Below are 20,914 nucleotides of genomic sequence, written 5' to 3'. Positions count from 1 at the left end.
GGGGCAGGGTGGGCACGCCTGGAAGCAATGGCTCCAGAGCAATAGATAATTCGCTGTCACTACTTGGAAGGTACAGAATCTTCATGGAAGGAGGCTGAGAAATGGTAAAACAGCCCGGATGATTGCTCCTCTACCCATATTCACTTGGAATTTAAGTAGAGTGGTTTCTACAGGAATTCCAAAGTATACCTATGTGTACATTGGTACCGTAGGTCTGCTTTATAGATGTGTCTTCAATCGGATTACATGCTGCCTGAAACTGATGAACAGCTGTCAACTTGTTGCCATTTCGATCAGCAAGTACTTATTAAACCCTGACTGTAAGGCTCTCAGGCTGTTCGCTGCATGGAAAATACACTTGCATGGGACAGGTTCTTATTTCCAAAGACCTTATAATCTGGTTGATGGGGAATGATACAAACAGGGTGACAGACACAAATACAGAACTCAGGGAGTGAGGAGTACGCTTATGCTCTGGACACAGAGAAGAGGGGAGAGGTCTTCTGGTGGGGATATTAGCCGCCAAGTGCACTGGATCCTGAAACAGGGAAAGGATTTCAGCCAGGAGAAACTGCATGGGTAGCAGAGGGGACATTTCGGTCAGGTGGAAGGATGTGAGCCCACACCGGAGGAGGAAAGAGCAGGGCTGCAGGGGGGGGGCGGGGGAGGAAGGAATATGCGGAGTCACACCTCTCCCTGCTTACGTGCACATCCTGTGCCTACCCTGGCGGACGGACAGGAGTCCTAGACAGCTGGGAGGACCATGCATCATCGGGTACACGGCCATTCACACACGACTCACTCACTCAATCTGTCAAACCGGAACCACCGATTGAGAAGAATGGTTTTCATTTACTCACACACTGAACACACGTATACCTAAGCCTACTGTGTGCCGGTGACTGCGCAGGGACTGAGGACACACACTAACACAAGGTCCTCCCAAGAACAGCCTGAGTAACTGTCTCTGCACATCCCAGGCACTCACTGCATATGCGCGCGCCTCCTTCCACAGCTACCGACTCTGCGCGTGCGCACCTCCTTCCAGGGATACCGACTTTGCGCATGCGCACCTCCTTCCACGCTATGCGCGTGCGCACCTCCTTCCAGGGCTACAGACCGCTAGGTACAGAGGACCTCAGCTGATCAGGCCTGTGAATGTTTCCACAGAAAGGGCGAAGGAGGCAGCGGCTTACCCAAGGCATCCGTGGCATTGACCTGGAGGATCAGCCAGTTGTGGACATTCTCCTTGTTGGAGCCAAAGATGGTGAAGACGGTGCTCTTCTCGCCAGGTTCCGTGAGGAGCCCGTACACAAACACTGGCTTCTCAGAGAAGATGAACGTTTTCCAGGTCTCCCCTTCGTTGGTGCTGTATCTGTCCAAAGACGAGGAAGAGAATCCTTGTGGTTAAAGTCTCTAGGGCAAAGGCTTGGTTTCCAGATAACATTCACTAGGGAGGGGAGCCAGGACTCCTTGGAGAAATGGCTGAAGCAGGGAACGTTCAAGGTTGTGCCAGAAAGCAAGGAAGTGCTCAGGGACTAATGCGATCGATGCAAAAGGCCACAGCAGCCAGCTCGATAGAGCTCTAGCTGGTCAGTTTGGGAAAATTTGAACATAAAAAGAAAAATGGTGGTAATAGATTATACACTAAATAAAAATAGGGCAAGGGTCTCTGAATGATCCTAAAAGGGACAGAGAAGGGAAGTAGGGACGTGATTTTCTTATATTACAATGCTACCTGATATATGTTGAAAACAATGACAACATGAGAAAAATCACCATCCCATCACCCACGCTCTGATAATGAACCAGGCAACATGATCACTGGATGCTAAAACCACTGGGTTAAAGAGTGCTGGGGACCAGGGTGTTCACATGGTCTAAAACTACCACCCCACAGACGAATCATTCACTACAAATGGGGAAATGCAATCCTACAGTGGACCAGTCACAGCCGTCACCAGACTTAGCACCATGAACAATGGGACAATCTGACATTACAGGCCTTCTGGGTAAAGCACTATGAATATCACATCATCTCTGTGCTATTCTGTACAACCAGACAAATCCAGCATGGGCGACGTTCTACATGGCAACTGGTCTGGATTCTTCTAAAGCAAAAGTGAGGCCATGAAAAACTTAACAAACCAACAAAAGAAGGCAGAAGGCTTGTTACAAAGAGACTAAGGAGGTGTTAACGACCACATGCAATGTGTAAATCTTGTCTGAATCCTGCATTGGGTGGGGGGAGACAGCTGTGAGCATATAAATATAGGGTATAAGGGACACTGAGCACCTATTAATTTTTTAGGTGTGATAATGGCATTCTGATTGCATAGGAAAATACCCTATTGGAGATACATGTTTTCAGTATGTAGCTATGAAGGGGCATGATGGCTGCAACTTTCTTTCCAATGACTCAGCAAAGAAGGACACGCAGATGGAAAGACAGGCAGACAGGAGGCACAAATAACTGACAGAAGTGAAGCAAACTGGCAGAATGCTAACAGCTGCTGGTTCGGAGTGAACTTATGTGACTGTTCTTTATACAATTCTTCCACCTTTCCCTGTGGTCTGACAGATTTTTAAGTTGGAGGAAAAAATATGTGCAGAGAAAACTCTCCAAGGAGGACTACCTCAGAACAAGAAAGCAAGCTCTTGAAAAGACCAGCACTGAAATAATTGTGCTGATTTTAAATTATCTTTTGCATTGAAGGGGAGGAGGGGGGAAAGGGGAAAATCTGCCTAACACTTGCTTCATCACCCAGTACGCTGGCGACATCCTCAGCCCGAGAAACCACTCAGTGAAAGCTTCCTTTAGTACCACAGAGCTCTAGAGTCTGTCTGAAGTCCTAATGACCCACAAAACTTCTTTCTTTCACCCTTCCCATATTTTTGAGATTTTAGTTTGATTCCCTCAGCCACCTCATCCTTGACGTAAACCTTTCACAACATCATGCAACCCAAACACTTCCTCCCTAATTGAGATTACTAAAATGGATACTTCTGCAAGAGGCTGTGGGTTCAAAAAGCAGGGCGGGGGGGAGGCTGCAAGGCAATATAAATAATGAATGTCAGGGAGGACTAAATGACTCCTCCACAGATCTCCCAAACAGGACAAATTCTCCTCTGGTTGAAACACTTTTGGTTGAAGCTAATTTTGAAACAGATCTGGGGTTAAGTGAACTAGTTCACTTGCCTTACACCAGTGTGATGAGCTAAGGGCTGGGTACCACTTTTAAAGCAAAATGAACCAGCAGCGTTGGTCCATTATCAGACAGGATGGGAGCTATCCATCTGCTCTGTGATAATGCTGGAAGTCCATCTATTTGCACATTGCTTAGTTAATTCTATTTAAGAGCTCCTCGAACCCCAGATAACCTTAGGAAATGAAGCATCCAATTTGAGAGGTTCCCAGAGGACTCTGGGAGAACGCTTGAATGAGACTAACAAGTAGGTGCATGGCCAAGCACAGCCATGTATTCAAGAATCATTTAGAAAACGATGTTTTTTCAGAATTTCAGGGAAGGGGCAAGGCACATTACCACCGCAACAATTTGGGGGATCATCTACTCTGGACCAAGTTCTGATCCCTAGAGGAGGACTTGTTTTGATGACGTGAAAATGACAAGAACCTTGCAAGAAAACAAACCCAAGTCATCTCTGTGCTCCTACAATCATGAAAGACCATACAGAGCCCCAACCTGTAGGAATGGAGGATTCAAAACATCCAGATAAAAATACAGACATAGGGGCACCTGGGTGGCGCAGTCGTTAAGCATCTGCCTTCAGCTCAGGGCGTGATCCCGGCGTTATGGGATCGAGCCCCACGTCAGGCTCCTCCGCTGTGAGCCTGCTTCTTCCTCTCCCACTCCCCCTGCTTGTGTTCCCTCTCTCGCTGGCTGTCTCTATCTCTGTCAAATAAATAAATAAAATCTTAAAAAAAAAATACAGACATAAACCCCATGGTCAAAAACTCTCAAGGGGATGGGAAGGTCGTTTAATAGAATAAATGTAACATAACATAAATGCAACCACAGATGCACTAAGTAAGGGAAGTGTTGACAAATACTGAACTGAAGACCCTACTGTGTGGCCGGCATCCAGAAAGGTCCTTGATGAACTCAGATTTTTAGGTAGCATGTTCATGATGAGAAAAGAGTCTTACAACCAAAGGCAAAAAAGTCAAGAGCAGCAGTAATCTGCTAGTTAATTCTAGCTGTAATTCTTATAGCAAGTGATCTGCAGGAACAGTGGCCAAAAAACTTAAATTCGAAGTGAGTCAAGTTATAAAAATAAGTGGTAGATTAGTGGGTCAGTGGGATGGTGGGTATTTACCAGTGGATGCCTGGTAAATTCTACAAAGAATTGGCAAAAAATTCTATGAAGAACTAGAAAGGATCATCCTTCTGATGGTCAACGTTATAAATAGTAACAATAGGGGGGGAAAAAAGAGCAGAACCACTCAATTTCTATTTTGGTTGTAGCTTTATCAAGAAGAATGATCTTTGAACTGGACAAGGCAGGAAAAAAAAAAAAAAACCAGGGACATTAAAAGAAAATAAGCACAAAAGAGAGCACATTCTAGGGAATGGGAAGACTTAAAAATACAATTGCAGAGCTCCTTCTAAGAATCTCTGAAAGAATCATGGAGAACAGACCGAGATCTCTTGAAGCCCAGAGGAGGAAGAATTAGCTTTATTTCCCTAAAGAAGAAAAAATGGTTTCAAGAAGGGTAACAGCTGATCTGACGGATCTTAGAACAGAAGGCAGTCAGTCAGGGCTGGGACTCACATGGTTTCACACACAAGTCACAACAAACGAATCCCATTTTCCATTTCTCATGGAATCCTTGATTGGAAGAAGAGGGTAATAATACAAAACATTCGTTTTTTCATAAGGATCTTTGTGGACCACACAGCTAGATAAAATTCGCTGCTGGTGAAACAAATCCCAAGTGTGCTGATTGCTGACATATGGTGTGACTTGAACCCAAAATGAGACCTCTGGTTCCCGCACAGCTCAACGTCTTAGTCAAGGATATGAATAACAACATGGAAGGTCAATCTATCAGATCTGCAAACCAGACAAGGCTAATTGTACTGATAATGCAATTAATGCCAAAACAGTGTTCAAAACACTTTTATTACATCAAAAGGAGAAGGAAAAATAGGAATAAAGTTCCACATGTTGTTTCAAAAACCTACTGGCTCAGATACAGGATGGAGAAAATCTGGTCTTTAATAAAATTCATAAGAAAAAAAGGATCTCTATGTTTTGTAGTTAAACTGAACTTAAGCTGCTGATATAAGTCACAGCAGAGATAGAATCTCAAAAATATGCTGAGCACAAGAAGCCAAATACAAACACAGGAAATTCTGGAATAGGCAGAACTAACCTACAGTGGTAAAAAAGTAATCAGACCATCAGTTGTCTCTAACTGGGGTGGGGCAGGCACGGTGGTATTGGCAGGAAAAGGGTACGTAGGTATTTTCTGGGGTGATGGAAATTCTCTGCATCTTGACATGCACCCTCCAGAACTGATTAAGTGGCGTATTTACAATCTGAGCATCTCATGGGGTGTAAATGGATACCTCAATTTTTTAAAAATAATTTAGTAGAAGCTTAAACATCAGGGAGGCTGTCAGAAGTATAAAACCAGTCTTGGGTGTTTCACTAGCAGGAACTGAGAAGAGCGGAGCCATGTCGGTGTTAATCCCTGTATGCTGGGGTCAGCTGCTGGGGTCAGGTCTGGGCCCCACATGTTAAAGCACTGACATGGCGAGATGGGCCTAAAGGACACCCAGATGGTGGAGAGTCGGGATCCCACAGCATCGGAGGCAAGGAAGTGGAGCCATTTGCCACGGAATGGGAGACATGTGGGAGGGATGGGGGGGACGCTCAGACACCTGCAAGGTGTTCAGGTGAAGGAGGAAACAGCGTGTGTGTGTGTGTGTGTGTGTGTGTGTGTGTGTGTCCATCCGTCCATCTGTCCTGGGAGCAGAACCAAGCCCACTAACTAGAAATCGGAGAGAGGAGAATTTGGGCTCTCTCTGACTTGAAGACTTTCATTCATAAAAGAATAAATGGATAAACAGAGTGAGAGAATGAAGAAATGATCAACAAACCGTCCCAAAGTGAAAGGAAAGCTGCTTCTGCTCTGGCCACTCCCCATCACTCAAACTGTCCAAGCAAAGACTGGAGGATCTTCCATCACGGACGTCAAGAGAAAATGCGTGCAGGGGCTGGCGGAAGGCCAGAGCAGATGATGGAGCATGTGTAGATTCCTGCTGGACCTCTCCTGAGCACAGCCCAGAGCAATCCAGTCCAACTTGCCCAAATCCACATGCATCCGATGGCCCTTCAGGGCCCGCTCCCTTCCCCTGCTCCTCGACGGGGGGTCTGATCAGCACACTCCATCACCCCAGNTGTGTGTCCATCCGTCCATCTGTCCTGGGAGCAGAACCAAGCCCACTAACTAGAAATCGGAGAGAGGAGAATTTGGGCTCTCTCTGACTTGAAGACTTTCATTCATAAAAGAATAAATGGATAAACAGAGTGAGAGAATGAAGAAATGATCAACAAACCGTCCCAAAGTGAAAGGAAAGCTGCTTCTGATCTGGCCACTCCCCATCACTCAAACTGTCCAAGCAAAGACTGGAGGATCTTCCATCACGGACGTCAAGAGAAAATGCGTGCAGGGGCTGGCGGAAGGCCAGAGCAGATGATGGAGCATGTGTAGATTCCTGCTGGACCTCTCCTGAGCACAGCCCAGAGCAATCCAGTCCAACTTGCCCAAATCCACATGCATCCGATGGCCCTTCAGGGCCCACTCCCTTCCCCTGCTCCTCGACGGGGGGTCTGATCAGCACACCCCATCACCCCAGATAGTCAAGAGCAGTCCTGTAGACTTTGCTCCTGAAATGCTTAGTCCTACACCCCCCCAGCCCCCAGCTTCCGTTCTCACTTCCAGTCTTGCTTCTTTTACATTTATCCTCCTCAGCTTGCCAGGGCCCCCTTTCTGTAATGCCACGTCTAGCCACATCATACCCCTACTGAAAACCCTAAAGGGACACTACCACTTCAAAAGCCAAGTCTGATCTCTCCAGTGCAGCATGCATGCATGGTCCTCCAGCTCCCAGCCCCTACCTACACCTACCTAACCCTGACGTCTCACCACCCTCTCCCCGCAATCCGCATTCTATCAGTACTAAAGCCTTATACCTTCCATGTTGATTCATGCTGGACCTTCTTTGCCCAAGGTCTCTAACCCCGAAGTGACACTCCAACCTTGTGGAAGCTTCCTCTTTCCCCTCCTTCCTTCTCCTAGCCCCCATTCTGTGCTCCCACAGCCCCCTGGGCTCCCTCTACCTTATGCTCTACTCTGTTTTCACGACCTGATTTTGCAAGCATATCCTACTAGACTGCCATGTGCCAGGAACAAGCCCACTTACTCACTTTTCTGCCCTGGCACCTGGCACCTTTCTTGGCACACAGAAGGGGCGTTAATTAACATTTACTAAGGGAGATGAAATAAACTGCACTGTATTTTTTCAACCCCATCACTCAGTCTCTTAACAGTTTAAAAGGTGGTAACACCGGCTCCACCATAACCCAAAGGCCAAAGAAACCAAGTGACGGTGGAAATGTAGCAGGTGGGGGCAGGTCTCTACTACTGCTAAGTGCTACCACTGGCATTAGGTACTGCAACCAAGCGTGCAGGTTAACTGCCACCTCCCACATTCTTGAACTAGGGGGTTTCTTCCAGAATTCAGGTCCTGAAAAAACAGCTGCTGGGTGTAATCTTTGCACAATCTGTTAGGGATTCCTAGGAGAAAGCCCTATGAAATCAGAAATCTCCTGTAGGGAAAGAGGCTGTTGGACAAGTCCAAAATATTGTTAGCAACTACCAAGGACAGCATTTTGCTGGCAGGTAAACCAGCAAGAAAGAAAAGGAAATTGATCTTATCTTTCATGATCAAGCCCACGAACTTGTATTGGGGTCTTTTTTTTTTTTTCTCATCAGAGTTCAAGAACACAGCAGCCCCTTTCTCTGAAGGACACGGGGATTATGCACAAGAAAAATCTGTATCCCCTGAGCAGGTTTACCGTGACGGCGTGCTGACTGAATGAGTATGTGAATCCCCAGAACGGGTTCTTATTTACTCATTTCAGACATGTAGACACAGGAGCAAAACAAAGCGTTCCACTTCTTGCTCTCAGTTTCAATTAGCAGTAACAAAGGTAACAGGCTCAGTGGAGAGTCAAGGCAGAAGCTGAGATAAATAACAGTCAACTCTTCATTATCTGGGCTAATCAGGGAAAGAAAGACATGAATAATGTAGGAGAACAACACCTGAAACGAAACAAAACAAAAACCTCACTCCTACTTTAAGCAATGTTCCAACCTCTGTCTCCACTAAAACTCTTATGAGAGTTCCTGATATTACCCCGCGTGGCTTTCTTCCCTAATGCTCTGGGTCAGAATAAGCCCTTCCCCTGGCCTCTCTCTCCAGCTGGCTCAGAAACATAACAGCCACAGGGGGCATGGGCAGTTCCTGATGGATGCCTCACTCACCTTTGCACGCTCGGTACCTAGAACAACGTCTGGTTCGTTGCCCGTGTTCAACAAACGTCTGTGCCATTGACCTGAGATGATGTCTAACAGAAATATGCCCAACTTCCAGCTTGGGCCCTACCTGCTGAAAAGTTACATCATTTCTTCATGTGAAAACAGAGGAAGGTGGATTGGGCCTGCCCTGCTGCCTCTGGGGGACCCCCATCCCTAATTGAGCTCCAGAAATTCTTATTTACATAGAGGATGGTGGGAGTGGTCCCCTCCGAGCCGTGCACCTGCCACATTACCATGCCCCTTCTGGTTTTATAAATCAGTAAAGAAATAAGCAATCTTGGAAGACTAAGTGTGCATGACCTATTTATTGACCGATCAAACATTTACGAAGTGCCTGCTAGCCCGTACAGAATAGAAATACTGGTCAAAAGGCCTTGCTAATGAGTTGAAGAATTCGGGCATATAATGAAAAGGTGACTAATGAAAGAAGTCCATATGTGATCGATGCCCAATTAATGAGCCCGCCAATAAATGCTATGAGACTCCAGGACAGACATCACCATGGTCGGGGAAGTCAGACATGAAGGGGCCCAAAGCCCCACCCCAGCAACAGGAATCCTTCCTCCACTCATGCTCGGCTATCGCAGTAAGTCACCGGTGTGGTCTGAGGCTATGAACTAACTACAGTATTATTTCCTGCTTGTCTTCTGATGAAGCTGATAGCACACAGCGACAGGTCAAAAGTAGAGTAGCAGGAGAAGCAGCANCAGGAATCCTTCCTCCACTCATGCTCGGCTATCGCAGTAAGTCACCGGTGTGGTCTGAGGCTATGAACTAACAACAGTATTATTTCCTGCTTGTTTTCTGATGAAGCTGATAGCACACAGCGACAGGTCAAAAGTAGAGTAGCAGGAGAAGCAGCAAAAAAAAATCTCTGAGAGCAGCCTACTGAGTAAATGCCAGGTGGCTACACAGATTTAGGCCAAGCTCTGACTGATATTTGGGACACATGCACCTGTCAACAGGAGGCTGGAATATATCCTCCCATTTGCAAATGCTTTCTTTGAACCATACACAGAGATACCTCCAAATAACCTGCAGAAATAAAAGGGGGCTACAGTGCCCATAATCCCTCAAGTCCACAAACCCTACAGTCATTTTTAAGCGTCCGGGGAGGGCACAGTGATTTTTCTGGCATCAGGTTTATTTTCTCGGTCGTGTTTCGCTCCAGCTAGCGCAGCAATGACGCTGCGTTCCCTGAGCACATATGCACCGACAGATGGTGTCAGAGGACTAGAATCATGCTAACTACTTCAGGGGAGCCGGCTTGGAATGCAAATGCTATCTGCAGAGAAGTTGAACAGGGAACCTCAGAAATGGATCTACGATCGGAACTGCTTCGTAACAGTGACATGTATGCTGCCCAGGAAGCCGAACTGTGTCCCCTGCTGTCGTTCTCCCACAGCCGAGTCCCCACCGTCCCACTGTTTACTTGTGTATCTTACCCCTGGAGGATGGGATCCTGACGAGGGAGGGGAGAGATCCTCTTTATCTTTGGATATGCACTCCCCGGCACAATGTGTGCTTGCTAAACGTGTGAGATGGGATTTGATAAATTAATGAATAAATAAATAAACGGCAGTAGAGATGCGGGAAGCATAGTGCTTGGTGACTGTCCTCATCTGAGCAAACACCAACGGGAATGTGGATACAGTGCTGTGTACAAACAGGACTTGCTTCCGACTCTGGGCTCTAAAGCAGCAGCTGACCAGCGGCACGCAGGACCGAGGGCAGCCAGATGCCAGTGTTTGCTTCCCTCCGCAAAGCCAGCCTGCTCGGCGCAGGTCAAATTCACCACGGGGGAAACCAGATGCTAGGATCTCTTTTTTCAAACCGCCCACCTCTCTCTTGCTGCTGGCCCTGTTTCTAAAAGGAGCAAAGGAAGAGAAGGCATTCTTCTTCGCATTAAACAAGATGATCACTGAGGCCTCCCCACCTCCTTCAGGAACACATCTCATGGGTTCAGCGCAAATAAGGGGAGAAAGGAGAGCCGGTCTGCCCCGACCTACCGTTAACAAAGTTAACTTTGGTCCTAACTCAGACAAAAATAATCAAAGAACTGGTCCTGATAACATCAGACTTGAGCAAGCAGAGGTTACAGACTCTTGACATTTTTGCTTTTCAGAGCAATGCATTTGCAAAGAGTACAGAATGTAATTTAACGTCACTAACAAACATTAGTAAACTAACAAGTTACTTTACCTTGCTGAGTCTACTTTCTCATTTGTAAAACGAAGCAGTTAACCCCAAAGGTCCCTTCCAGGTCTGTCTGTATGAATCCCCAAACCAAATGTGTCAACAGCAAAAGCCGATTGGTTACCAAGTAGGACGCATTCTGAAATTATTACTCAGGTATTATTATTATGATTATTATTATTATTCACTGTTCTTATCACTCCTTCCATGTCACACACAAAGCAAAGATAGACATGTGGAAGTCTCTAGTTAATTTTTTAGTCATCCTGAATTTATATTTATATAGAGCTGTACTTTGCCAGATCAATAAAATTGAATCATTTGTGATACCCCCTTGAGAGAGGAAGGACAGAGTATTACTCCCCTTCTATAGATAAGGAAAGTTTAAATAATATGCTGAGGTCAACAGTGATTTGCTGTCAACCATCTAGGGCTATGGAGAGACAATCCACACCTACTCACAGACTTACATTTCTGGGAGAGCAGCGTGATGTTAAGAGAACAAGTTTCATCAGAGACACTTACTTCAGCTCATTGGTTTCCATGCCCTGGGCGATGGCCATGATGATGCCGCCATGATCTCCCCAAGTATAGTAGTGAGGTCCAGGAAGTGCCTGAAGAGGAAAAGCCAGTGCTGATGCCACTGCTCTGGAGTGGGCAGAAACCATGCACACCCCACGGGCACACACACGCCCAGACACACACATACACACTGGCAGTGATGCCAACCATGTGAACACAATTTTTCAGTTCCCACATTCACATCCATTCCCTCAGTTGCTCCACACAACCGTGGGGATGGGACAGCGACTTCTCATAGTCCCATTTTTTTCCCCAAATGAAGAAACGAGGTTCATATTATAAAGTGGCTGACCGTAAACAGCAGGGGTAGAAGTCCAGCCCCAATCTCTGACTCTAACCCACCAGAGATTACAATTTAACCACCTGGAGTTTGAGTTCTACCATGATCATATAAACCCACGACAGCCCATCCTTCCTGCCAATTACAAGTAAAAACGTTAAATGAAAGGTAAAAAAGAGCTGCCCAAGGATGCTGAAAAGGAAAGAAAGTCAGGCAGCCTGTGCCTAAGGAGCCACCACAAGGTTGAGGTTTCCTGGGATGGCTTTGCCCCCGAGGGAAAGTCCCAGTCCTGGAACACCTCAGTCCCAGGTGGATGGCTACACCATCAACAGAAACCGTTTCTGCATACGGAATCAGGAAACGAAGCCTCTGCAGGCTGGGGAGAACATGGACGAATTCACAGAAGGGAGAGTATCAAACAAGTCAATCCTCTAACTGTGTGTATGAACTCGCACAAGCCTTACCCCAACCCCTAAACCACACATGTGTGGAACAGACTGAAATCAGCACAGCGAAGGTCTATCAAACACAATGGAGATTTGCACTGCCACCCTCAGAATGCAGGAAGGAACCCACGGTCTGAATCTAAGCAGATTCACTGCACGCTATAACAAAAACATCCACATCCTCCACTAGACTGTATTCCACGCATGTCATTCACATGTCCAGGATACAACCCATAATTACTCAACACAGACACAGGTCAATAAAACGTGCCCAATTCTCAAGGGAAAAGGCAATCAGCAGGTACCAACCCCAAGACAGTTCAAATGCTGGAATTACCAAAGACTTGAAAATAATGATCATAACTGTGCCTCATGGGGTAAAGGAAAACACACCTGAAATGAACAAAAGACAAGAATTCTTCCCAGAGAAGTGGAAGCTACTTTTTAAGAGAAGAATTTTAGAAGAGAAAAATATAACATGTGAAGTAAGAAATTCACTAATGAGGTCAACAACAGAATGGAAATGACAGAGGAACTGGTGAACCTGGTGATAAATATGGAACAGTAGAAATTACCCATTCTAAAGAACACACACAAAAAAGAATTAAAAAGGGGGAAAAAGCCCCAAAGACTGGGAGGATAATAATAAAAGTTCTAGTGTGTGTAACTGGAGTCCAAGAAGAATAGGAAAAAGGGACCAGAGCAGGAAAAAAAATTTTTTTTGAAGAAATAGCAGCTGAAAATTTCCCAAATTTGGTGAAAGACATACATTGATATAGACTCAAGATCAGCCGACCCAAACAGGATAAACGCAAACAAAACCACACCTAGATAGGACACAGCAAAACTGCTGAAAACCAAAGATAAGGAAAAAGATCTTGAAGCCTTTCAACAAAATGACGCATTGCGTGCAGGACGGTGATGACTGAAATGACTGTAGATTTCTCATCACAAACCAGAGAGGCAAGATGACTGTAGCACATTTTTAAAGTACTGAGAGAAAATCACCATCAAACCAGGATTCTATATCCAACAAACATATCTTCCAGGAATGAAGGTGAAATAAAGAGAAATTAGGGAAAACCAAGAAAATGTGTTAACAGTACGTCTGCTCGACAAAAAATGCTAAGGAATTTTATCAGGCTGTAGGGAAACTTACCAGGGGGACATAGGGAGTCTCAGGAATGAAAGAAGGGCAAAAGAAATAGCTGGGTAAATATAAAAGATTGCTTCTTTCCCCTTCAATTCTTTAAAACTGATATAATGATGTAAAGCAAAACAAAAGCAAAAACACTGTCTTGTTGGTTTTTTAATGTATTTCACTGGGATACATAGGACAGCAATAACAGAAAGGTTAGGAAAAGAGTAAAGGGACTTCCATGGATGTAAGGTTTCTAAATTTTATATGAAGTGTTAACATTATATTAAGAGCAATATTAATTTTAAAAAGACTGTGAAAGATTACACATGTTGTAATCCTTAGAGCAATCACTGAAAGAAACATAATCAAAAGACAATACCTAAATAAAAGCAGAATACCAAAACCATCTAAAAAATATAGAAAAGTCAGTAGAGGAAGAACAGAGGAATAAAAAATAAAGATCATACACACATACATAGAATCTTGGATAAATCCAACCATATCAATAATTATGTTAAATGTTAATGGTCTAAGCATTTCTGTTAAAAAGCAAAGCCTTGCAGAATGAATAAAAAAGCAAGACCCTCCTATATGCTCCCTGTAAGAAACAGTTCAAATATAGACACCAGTGGGCAGAAAGTAAAGAGATGATAAAAGATATACTATTGAAACAGTAAACAAAAAAAGTTTGGAACAATTATTTCAATACTAGATAAAATAGAGTTCAAGACAAAGGTTATCACCATAGATAAAGAGGGATATTTCATAACAATAAAAGGGGCAGGAACAGAAAAGATCATTATAAAATGTGCATGTACTGAATCAGAGAGTCTCAAAATACATAAAGCTAAAATTGACAGGATTTAAAGAAAAACTTGGCAATTCCACGTCGTTGGGGATTTTACCATCGTTCACTTAGCAATTACTAGAACTAGTCAAATAAAAAAAATCAGTAAGAACACAGAAGATCTGAACAGCAGGATGTCGACCACCTTCAAATAAATAACACCTTCATATAACTAACACTAACATCCAACAACAGCAGAATACACATTCCTTCCTAATGCATATGATGTATTCAAGATAGGCCACATACTGGATTCCAAAGCAAGTCCCAATAAATTTAAAGGCATCAAAACCCTACAAAGTATATTCTCGGACTACAAGGCAATTAAATTAGAAATCAAACATAGTAAGATATCTAGGGAAATTTCAAATATTTGAAAACTAAACAACCGTTTTCTAAATAACTTAACAAAGACACAAAGCAAAAGGGACATTCTGAAGTAATAAAAATGTTCTGGAATTAGAGAGTGGTGACGGTTATACATCACATCACTTGTGAATATAGCAAAAAACACCAAACTGTACACTTTAAAGTAGTGAATTTTATGGTATGTGAATTACATCTCAACTTTAAAGAGGGACATTAAGAAATATTCTGAACTGAATGGCAAAAAGTACAACATCTCTAAATTTGTGACAATAGCCAAAGCTGTATTTAGAAGAAAACTTCACAGGTTTAAATGCTTATGTTAGGGAAAAAAAAGAACATCTAAAATCAATGACCCCAAGTTATGCCTTTAAAAAAGCTACAAAAAGAAAAGCTAATTAAATCCAAATAAATAAGGTTAAAGATAATACTTAAGAGCAGAAATCAACAAAATGGAACACAAACCAAACAGACAAAGCCAAAAGCATGTTCTTTGAAAAGATCAATAATATTGACAAACCACTAACTAAACTATTAGGCAAAACAGGAAAAACCCCACAAATCCTCAATATCAGGAATGAAAACAGGTAATCACCACAGACCCTACAGATGTTAAAAAGAAAAAAAAAAGAAGAAGAAGGAAATACCTTGAGTCATTCTAAGCCAACAAATTCAATAACTCCAATGAAACTCACCAAAACTGACACAAGTAGCAGAAAATCTAAACAGTTCTCTATCTGCCAGAGAAACTGAATTTCTAACCAAAACATTCCCAAAAAGAAGACTCCAGGTTCAGATAGTCTCACTGGTGAGTTACTCAAGAAAGAAAAATCACCCCACTTTTACACAAAAGAGGAATCACTGCTCAACTTGTTCAATGACACCAGCCCAACCCTAACACCAAAACTTGAAAAAGACATCACCCCCCAAAACAAAACAAAGCAAAACAAACCAGACTGATATCTCTCGTGAATAATGTAAAAATCTTTAACAAACTGTTAGCCACTCAAACCTAACCTTGCATAGAAAGGATAATGATATCATAATTAAATAGGGTTTGACCCAGTAATTCAAGGTTCATATAACCATCAAGAATCAATCAATGTAACATACGGTATTACCTACATGATGGTATGTTATGAGAAGAAATATGTATTTTGGTCTTTGTTCCCAGCTCCTGGTCAGAGCTCCTAAAACCCTTGCAATCTCCTGACCGATCGGGTGACATGGGTCTTACACAGAAGCGCCTATCACCCCGAGAACTTCCAGGATGATAGGAGGGTCTTCTGTTGTAATGAGGCAACTCTTGGTGGACTCCTGGACAGTACAGGGACTGGTCACCAGAAAGACAAAGCATGATTAGAAGCTTCAAACTTCCAGCCCTGCCTTCTCCACTGAGGAAAGGACAGGGGCTGGAGAGGGAGCTAATAATCAATCATGCCTTTGTGATGAAGCCTCCATGAAAAAAATAAAAAATCCCTAAACCGCAAGATTCAAAGAGCTCCCAAATTGGTGAACACATCCACGTGCTGGGAGGTTGGCACATCTCAATGCCATGGGGACATAAGCTCCCATGCTCAGGATCCTTCCAGACCTTCATCCAGGTGCAGCCTTTATAATATCCTTTATAATATACCGGTGGATATAAGTAAATATTTCCCTGAGTTCTGTCAGCCATTCTAGCAAATTACTGAATCCAAGAAGGGGGGTCATGGGAACCTCCTATTTATAAGCTGGTCAGTCAGAAGTATGGGTGACAACCTGGAACTTGCAGTGAGTGTGTGAAGTGTGGGGTGCGGCAGTTTTATGACACTGAGCCCCTGACCTGTGGGGTCTGTGCTAACTCCAGCTAGCTACTAGCGTCATGACTGAAATACAGGACATCCTGTTGGGGTGTCCAGAGAACTGGAGAATGCTCACTGTGAGGGGAACCTCCCCCAGCATTTGGTATCAAAAGTATTCTGTGAGGAAAGGAAAAGAGGGGTTTTTAAAAAATTATATACCATATTACATATTGCTATATTATTACATATTAGGGAAGGGAAGAAAAGGAAGAGAGGGAAAGAAAGAAAAGACATAAAGATCAGAAAGGAAGAAATAAAACGGGTCCCTATTTGCAGATGACATGATCTTTTACACAGAATCTACAAAACAACTACAAACACTACTGAATTATTTTAGCAGAGTTGCAGAATACAAGCTTAATAGGTAAAAATCAACTGTATTCTTACATACTATAGCAAAAATTGGAAAGTAAACTTGAAAGAAAATTCCATTTACAATAATACTGAAAAATTTTAAAAATACCTAGGAATAAAACTAACAAAAGATAGATACAAGGCCTCCATACTGAAATCTAAAACACATCGCTCAGCAAGGTTTAAAAAGAAATGAAGAAACATACTACATTCGTGGATCAGAAGACTCAGTAGTGCTAAGATGTCAATTTTCCCCAAATTCATTTAAAATTCAATGCAATCCCAGTCAAAATCCCAGCAGGTGTTGTAGAAATTGACAAGCTGATTCTAAAATGTTATGGATATACAAAGGATCTGGAACAGTCAAAGAAATTATTAAGAAGAACAAAGTCAAGGGACGCCTAGGTGGCTCGTCGGTTAAGCGAACGACTCTTGGTTTCAGCTCAGGTCGTGACCTCAGGGTCATGAGATCGAGCCCCAGGTTAGGCTCCAGGCTTAGCTCAGAGTCTCCGTGGACTCTCTCTCCCTGGCTTTCTGCCCCTCCCCCCCATCGCTTGCTCTCACTCTCCCTCCCTCTAAAATAAATAAGTAAATCTTAAAAAAAGAAGAACAAAGTTGGAAGATTTACCTACTTGATCCCAACACTTACTGTTAAGTCTCCCATAATCAAGACAGTTTGGTACAGGTGAAAAGACAGACATACAGATGCATGCAGCAGAACAGAAAGTCCTGAAATAGATCCATGCGTATATGGCCAACTGATTTTCAAACAGGCACGTACAGTCAATTCAAGGGGGGAAAGAAGTCTTTTGCAGTAAGTGGGGCTGGATCATTGCATCTCCACATGGAAAAATGAGTATCAACCCTTCCATCACACCAGATATAAAAATGAACTCAAAATGGATCATAACCCTAACCTACAGCCTTACACTATGAAACTTAGGGGTAAATTTTTGCAATCTGGGGAGGGACAAACATTTCTTAGAACAACAAAGAGCATAAAACATAGAAGAAAAATCCTGATAAATCAGACTTCAGCAAAATTTACCACATTTGCTCTTTGAAAGACACCATTAACAAAATTTTTAAAAAGCAAGCCACAGACTAGGGAAAATACTCATGACACATATATCAAACAAAAGACGTAACTTCAGAATACATTTTTCAAAAAACCTCTTATAGCTCAGTAAGAAGGCAAACAATTCAATTTTTTAAAATAAGTACAAGACTTGAACAGACGCTTCACAAGGTGATTTCTAAATGGCCAATGGGCACATGAAAAGAAGCTCAACACCATTAGTCACCAAGGAAATGCCAATTAAAACCGTAACGAGATATCATGTGTACTCATTAAAATGTCTAAAATTAAAAGGACTGGCCATACCAAGTGTTGGTGTGGACCTGAAGCTATTAGAACTCTCAGACACTGCTGGTAGAAATGTAAAATGATACATCCACTTTGGGAAACAATGTGGTCATTCCTTAAAAAAAAGTTAAACATAGACCTACCAAGCTGCCCAGTCATTCCATTCTGAGGTATCTACCCAAAAGAATTAAAAATATATGTCTATCTAAAAAAAAAAAGCACGTAATTAAGTATTTCNTTCATGTGTACTCATTAAAATGTCTAAAATTAAAAGGACTGGCCATACCAAGTGTTGGTGTGGACCTGAAGCTATTAGAACTCTCAGACACTGCTGGTAGAAATGTAAAATGATACATCCACTTTGGGAAACAATGTGGTCATTCCTTAAAAAAAAGTTAAACATAGACCTACCAAGCTGCCCAGTCATTCCATTCTGAGGTATCTACCCAAAAGAATTAAAAATATATGTCTATCTAAAAAAAAAAAGCACGTAATTAAGTATTTCTAATAGCTATACTTATAATCAGCAAAAACTGTAATGCCCATCAACAGATGAAAGGTTAAACAAATTCCGGAATATCCCGGAATTAGGGGATACTCATCAACAGTACAATGGAAAAGAACCACGGATACAGGAAACAGCACAAATGAATCTCAAAATCATCATGATGAGTGTCAGAAGCCAGGCAAAAAGACAGTATATTATGAGTCCATTTATATAAAATTCTAGAAAACGCTAACTAATCATCTGGCAGAGACGAGGTAAAGAGAAGGATGGATTACAAGGGGGAATGAAGAGGCTTTGGGGAGCGATGGAAATGCTTGTTGTCTTCATTGTGGTGTTGCTGACGGTGTAGCGATGGTGACCAATTCTGATCACTTTAAATACGCAGGTGTCTCATGAAGTTGTTAAGGAAGAAAAGTGCAGAAAAGGAACTCAGGAGTGGAGAATTTGCACAACTCATTAGTAGCGGAAGGGGAACAAGAATTCTAGTCACCGATTTTCTAGACAGCCTGTGTCCACCGCATCCTACCTCACCCTTCCCTGCCTACGCCCCTCATGCCGCAGGCTGTCCCTCTCACGTGAACGCTGCTGCCCGGGGGGACTCACGTGCCCACTCGCACAGACACGGTCTCGACCTTCTCCTCCCCTACTTAGCTCTCTGCTCTTTCCAAAAATAAGGTCCCTTGTGCAATGGCTGCTTCTTGGCAGGCGTGAAGCAGGCCTGGCAGGAGGCACGGACAGCTGCCCCAGTATCGGCCAGACGATACCACTTCACTGGAGGAGGAACAAGACCCTGCTTTCTCCCCAGAAGGAAATCACTTGCAGATGTTCAAATCCCAGATTACACCAACATCAGAAGGTCCAAACAAACCACACGCCTATCTGCTGAGGAGAGAACACCCAATTTCAAAAGGAATGTCCGGCTCCAATGAAGAGAAAAGCAGCTGCTTAATCCTGCCCACGGGGGCAGAGCAAGGATGCCCCCCAAACTCCAAACTGTTCACCCTTTTTGACTACCGGGCCTTAAGAACATCTTTCTTCTGAATACGTAATTATGGTCTCCACCATACTGGCCAGTTCTTAATGTAGGCACACACACAATGTCTGGCTCCCAGATCCCTCAGCCTGAGGGACGGGAAGCCCTACCTCACAGGAGATAAGGTATGTGACAGGTCTCTGTCAACCGCACAAAGCCAAACAAATGTTGGGTATTATTAATGCTTTACATATTACATATTAAAAATGAATGTGTATATATTGCGTTCCCAATAGGAAGCACCATGACGGGCACCTGATGGCTCCATCAGTTAAGCGGCTGCCTTGGGCTCAGGTCATGATCCCAGGAGCCCTGCATCAGGCTCCTTGCTCAGAGGGGAGGCTGCTTCTTCCTCTGCCTGCCACTCCTCCTGCTTGTGCACTGTCTCTCTCTCTCTCTCTCTCTGACCAGTAAATAAACTTAAAAATCCTTTAAAAAAAAAAAAAAAAAAAAGCAGCACCATGAGACTGGCTGGCTCTTCCGAGAACCACATCCTTCCTGACATCACACTCCACCTCCAAAAGGTGCTCAATTAAATTCCTCTCCCGTGATCTGCTGAGTTCTCCAGGTGGCTCCCCGCACATGCAGCAGAGCACCCCTAAAAGCAATGCCCACAGAATGAGACCAGATGTACTTCCCTTGGCCTTCGTAAGTCATGGCAGGCTGATGAAAGCATTTTTTTTTTTAAACAAGTTTGGCAGTTCTCTAAGGTCCAAGGCCTAATGAGCGTTCAGGGAGCATAGAACTAGCTCCACTCTCAGAACTGGTATCAGCAGTGCCTAAGGACCCAAGCAACTCCGCAGGCTTAAGGCAAAAACCGTCTTCCTTCATGGCACAGAGTGAAATGGAAGGGCTGGCCCAGCCCCCTGAGGAGAGGTTTGACTTCCATTTCATTATGACACAACAGTAGACGGCCAGTTTCACACAGATACCAGTACCAGTACGACCACGCGGTCATTTGCTGATAGATTCTGCAGCCACGCCACGCCAGGCCCTGCAAGGTTCTAGGGCTAAAGAAGTGAAGCAAAGAGACATTGCTTTGTCCTCTTGGAGCATTCGGTTAAATTTACAGTCGTGGGGGGAAGAGAGAAGGTCTGTTTTTGATTCAAAGGAATATTTTTGGCAACATCACAAGCCCACATTACAAGGTGTGAACACAAAATCAGTACAGGTGACGCTCACATGTGGCTCTGGCTACCTTTCTTTAATTTTATAGCCACACTTGGCGCCACTGGCCGCAACACAGGCCACACGTGTTCCTGAAATGGGGAGGCACGACCATGTTCTCCAGCAAACCAGAACCTGGGCTGGGGGCGGGG

The 20,914-nt window shown here is 43.7% G+C and overlaps 1 protein-coding gene across 1 annotated transcript in view; it reads right to left on the bottom strand.

The window, feature by feature from the left end:
* SORL1 (sortilin related receptor 1) overlaps positions 1-20,914 on the bottom strand; it is a 158,483-nt gene that overhangs the window by 78,770 nt on the left and 58,799 nt on the right. Inside the window, exons 10-12 of the mRNA XM_034665628.1 lie at positions 11,792-11,825; positions 11,354-11,442; positions 1,197-1,375 (exon numbers count right to left, since the gene is read on the bottom strand). Of these exons, the coding sequence (XP_034521519.1) occupies positions 1,197-1,375; positions 11,354-11,442; positions 11,792-11,825 (302 nt within the window). The remainder of the gene's footprint in view (positions 1-1,196; positions 1,376-11,353; positions 11,443-11,791; positions 11,826-20,914) is intronic.

Source organism: Ailuropoda melanoleuca, chromosome 8 (assembly GCF_002007445.2).
Source record: "Ailuropoda melanoleuca isolate Jingjing chromosome 8, ASM200744v2, whole genome shotgun sequence".
NCBI classification, from domain to species: Eukaryota; Metazoa; Chordata; class Mammalia; order Carnivora; family Ursidae; genus Ailuropoda; species Ailuropoda melanoleuca.
The sequence above is the reverse complement of the archived record's forward strand: the minus strand, read 5'-3'. Positions and strand labels throughout refer to the sequence as shown.